This window comes from Furipterus horrens, unplaced genomic scaffold, assembly GCF_987537825.1.
Source record: "Furipterus horrens unplaced genomic scaffold, mFurHor1.1.pri manual_scaffold_17, whole genome shotgun sequence".
Classification (NCBI taxonomy): domain Eukaryota; kingdom Metazoa; phylum Chordata; class Mammalia; order Chiroptera; family Furipteridae; genus Furipterus; species Furipterus horrens.
The window spans coordinates 6,887,933-6,892,650 of NW_028327187.1; the positions used below are offsets into that span (position 1 = coordinate 6,887,933).

Genomic DNA, 4,718 nt, shown 5'->3' on the forward strand with positions numbered 1-4,718 from the left:
TACACGGAAATTCATGCAAAGGGCCTTGATCAAACCACCGGGATGTGAAAGCGGTGGACGAGCACCCACCCCAGGAGACCACAGTGCGCAGCGCCGTCTTCCTGGTTGCGCAAGCCCTTTTCTCGCGAGAGTTCCTAGGGGGCGTAGCGACAGACGTCGGTTGTGCCCAGAAGCACTCTCGGCCGAGCTCGTGAGCGTGGACGCTTTGCCTGCACAGGGAGTGTGTCCGTTGCAGTTTCAAGGTACACAGGGGCCATGGGAGCACTAATCAGCCGGTTGCTGTTGCTCAGGGCAAGACGCGCCCCAGAGCAGCGAGAGGGCCCTGCGGAGCAGTTGGAGGTGGTTGGGGCGGCTGCAGCCGTACCCGCTGAGGTGGAGGAAGCGAGCGAAGAGGCTGGGCCCTCCACCAGCCGGAGAGGCCCCAAACGGAAGGCCCGCTCAGAGGAGCGTCCCGGAGAAGGGCGCCCCCAGAAGTGCGCCAGAATCCCTCCAGCTTCCATTTACGAGAAGCTCTTCGAAATGGGGGAAGGCAGTGACGTACAGATCCGCGCACTGGGGACGGTGTGGAACCTGCACAGGGTCTACCTGTGCCAGTCGCATTATTTCGCTAGCATGTTCGGTGGTGCGTGGAGGGAAGCAACCGTAGATACCGTAGAGTTGCAAATCCCCGACGAGAACATTGATCGTGAGGCCCTGCATGAGGTCTTCGGTTCCCTGTACCGAGACTCTGTGTGCATTGTACCCAGCCGTGTGGTGCCCATCCTGGCCACGGCCAGCATGCTGCAGCTGGATGAGCTGATTGAGCAGTGTGGGGAGGTCATGAGGGAGACTCTCAGTGTCCACACTGTACGCCGCTACTACTACTCTGCTGAGAGCTACGGCCTCCCAAACATCAGGACCATGTGCTTCCAGTGGCTGTTGGACAACCTGATGACTCACCACAGCCAGGAGCGATTATTGCGACAAGTCAGCCCAGATATCATGGAAATGCTCATTGCCTCTTCAGACCTCCTAGTGGTGCAGGTGGAGATGGATGTGTACACCATGCTGAAAAAGTGGTTGTACTTGCTGATGCAGCCAGAGTGGACAGGCCCCAGCAGAGCCGTATTTTTCGAGGCCAACTTCTGGCTTGCTAAGTCCAGGACGGAGGCACTGGGCTTCCATTTCCTGGAGACCCAGCGGGGCAGAGCCTTTGTGCCAGTGTTCCGGCATCTGCGGCTAGCCTACATCATCTGTGACCTGCCCTCGGCCCGCATCCTTGACCAGGATGCGCTGATCCCCAGCACGTGGATGACCCCAGTGTACCGAGAGCAGTGGCTTGCCCTGATCCGGGCCGAGCACACCAAGGGGGTCGGGCCCGCTGACGTCCATGTGCCCAACTTCGTCAGGAACAGCATGCGGTGCGGTCGCCAGATCCTTAAGGACCTGAAGTGCAGCTGGCAGTGGGCTGGCTTCCCCTTTGGCTGGGACCTGCTGGTGTACTACGAAAACCGGCGGATCATCTTCAAGCGCAGCTCTGTGATCCAGAGCCCCGGCCTTGGGCGCGGCTTACTGTGGCACAGAAGGGTCTCCTTCCGCCTGTGGGTGGTTTCCTTGGATACCAATGGAAGAGCCATTTTCAGGAAGCGCACGGAATACCGGGTGCTTGACCTGGGAAGAGATGAAGAGATGGAGGTGGTGAACGTGGAGAACGAGAACGTGGTCTTCCCCATATACGTGGCCTGCAACTTCCTGTACGTCCCCAGAGAGGAACAGTCCCCAGAGTGAGGACCGTGCAAACGCTCAGAGAGCTGAGCGGCTGTTCCCTGGGCGCAGGGACGCCAGTCTTGCTTCAGATGCCAGCTCCCTGTTTGGGATCCGCTGGCCTTCCCCATCTCTGGTGACCTACTCTACTACTCTTCAGTTTACTCTGCTTTTTGTTTGGTTAAATAAATGTTAAAGGAAAACTTTGGTCTTTGACTTGCTGTGTTGAGAGCTGCCCTGCCCCACTCCTTACTGCCACCACCACTGGCTCCATTCAGATTGCTCCCCCTTCCTGTTTCCTGCCACTGAGTGTCCTACTTGCTTTCCATGGCTTCTCACTCTGAATTCATCCAGGCTACACTGATGAGCTTCCTTTTGTTGATTGTTCTTCAACCCAAGAGTGTCTTTACTGTTTACTGTGATGGCTGAACTAGTTTACACGCCCACCCACAGGGCGCAAGGGTTTGCTTTCCTCCACATCGTTGCCCACACTTGTTACCGCTAATCTTGTTGATAATAAACATTTTTACAAGTGTTAGGTGCTAGCTCATTGTGACTTTCGATTTGCATTTCCCTTCATGTGCCTGTTACCATTTGCATAATTTGGGGAAACATGTCGATTTAGTTCCTCTGCCCATTTTAAACCAGACCACTTCTTTTGGTGGTGGTTGTTACTGGGTTATATGAGCTCTTTATAAGTTTTAGATATTAATACATTTTCATACATGGTTTGCAAATATCTCATTTTGTAGGTTGTTTAATTTTCAGTACAGAAACTTTCAGGTCTGATATAGTCCTACTGGTTCATTTTTGTCTTTGGTATTTATGCTTTTGTTCTCATATTCAAAAAAATCATTGCCAGAACCAATGTTGAGGAGCTTCTTCCACATATTTTCCTCTAGGAGTTTTTTAGTGTCAGGTCTTATATTTACACTTTGATCCATTTCAAAGTAATTTTTGTGACTGGTATAAAACTTGGCTCCAATTTCTTTTTTTTTTTTTTTTGCATGTGGTAATGCAGCTTTCCCAACACCATTTGTTGAAGAGACTGTCCCCATTGTGATGTCCTTGGCTGCCTTATCAAATATTAGTCAACAGTATATGTGAGGGCTTAATTCTGGGCTCTCTATTCTGTTCCATTGGTCTATTTGTCCCATTTTTATGCTAATATCATACTGTTTTTATACTATTGCTTTAGTAGTATAGCTTGCAATCAGGCAGTGTGAGGCCTCTGGTTTTGGTTTTCTTTCTCATGATTACTTTGACTATTCAAGGGTTTTGTGATTTTATACAAATTTTGGGATTCTGTTTTTATTTCTGTGAAAAATTGCATTTGAATTCTGATAGGTACTTTATTAAATTTATAGATGTCTTTGGGTACCATGAGCATTTTAATAATACTATGTCAATGCATGAAAATAGAATGTCCTCTTATTTGTTGGTGTCCTATTAGATTTCTTTTATTAAAGAATCTTAGGTTTCATTGTACAGATCATCCACTTCCTTGGTTGATTTATTCCTAGATATTTTATTGTTTTTGATGTTAGTGTGAATGGGTTTGTTTTTCTATTTATTTCTCAGGTGTTTCACAGTTAATGCATAAGAAAGCATTTATTTTCTGTGTATTGATTTTATGTCCTGAAAATTTACTGAATTACATTAATTAGATCCAGCAGCTTTTTAGCTGAGTCTTTGGGTCTTTTCTTTTTATAAGATCATATCATATGAAAATAATGACAATTTTACTTTTCCTTTCTGATTTGGATGCCTTTTTTTTTTTTTTTTTTTTTTTTGTCTTGCCCGGTTGCTCTATACAGAACGTGAAGTACCATGTTGAATGAGAGTGGCATGAGTGGGCATGCTAATATTGTTCCTGATCTTAGAGAAAAAGCTTTCTAGTTTTTGCCATTGAGTGTAACATTAGCTGTGGGGTTGTTATATATGGCCTTTATCATATTAATGTATATTTCTTCTATACCAACCTTGTGCAGGTTTTTTTTTTTTTAATCAATAAAGGGTACTGTATTTTTTGTCAAAACCTTTTCCTGCCTCTATTGAGGTGACTACATGCTTTTTATCTTTCATTATATTAATGTGATGTATATTTATTGATAATGTGATGTAAATTTATTGATATTCATAAGTAACCATTTTTACAACTCACGGATAAATTCCACTTTGTCATGGTGTATAAACGTTTTAATGAGTCCATTAATTTGGTTCTCTAATATTTTGTTGAGAATCTTTGCATCTATGTTTATTAGGGATTTTGTTCTATAGGGTTTTTTTGCTTGTAGAGTCCTTATCTCGTTTTTGTATCAGGGTAATGTTCCCTTGTAAAAAGAGTTTGAAAGTGTTTCCTCCTCTTCAAGTTTTTGGAAGAGTTCAGAAAGATTCGCATTACTTTTTTTTTTTTTTTAAATAATTTATTTATTTGTTTATTTTATTTTACTTTTAGAGAGAGGGGAAAGGAGAAAGAGAGGGAGAGAAACATCACTGCGTGGTTGCCTCTCACTCATGCCCCCAAATGGGGACCTGACGTGCAACCTAGTAATGTGCCCTGACTGGGAATCGAACCAGTGACACTTGGCTTGCAGGTTGATGCTCAATCCACTGAGCCAAAGCACCCAGGGCGGCATTACTTTTTTCTTTAAATGTTTGGTAAAATTCACCAGTGAAACCGTCTTTTCCCGGAGGTTTCTCTGTTGCGCTGTTGTGATTAGTGATTTGATCTCCTTATTCATTATTGGTCTGCTTAGACTTTCTATTTCTTCATGGATCAGTCTCAGTAGAATGGATGACACTAGGAACTTATCTATTTCTTCCACATAATCTAATTTGTTGGTGTGTAATTGTTCATAGTAGTCTCTTATGATACCGTGCATTTTTGTATTGTCAGTTGTAATTTCTCCTTTTTCATTTCTGATTTTGTCTTTCCCTTTTTTTTAGTTTTTCTTGCTAAAGGCCTATCACCT

General features: G+C 44.8%; 1 protein-coding gene across 1 annotated transcript; it reads left to right on the plus strand.

Annotated features, from left to right (window-relative positions):
- Window positions 1–255: 255 nt before the first annotated feature.
- Window positions 256–1,767, plus strand: LOC149990422 (germ cell-less protein-like 1). The gene has a single exon (XM_090265168.1). It carries the CDS (start codon window positions 256–258, stop codon window positions 1,765–1,767), a length of 1,512 nt encoding a protein of 503 aa, XP_090121294.1.
- The last annotated feature ends 2,951 nt before the right edge of the window (window positions 1,768–4,718 follow it).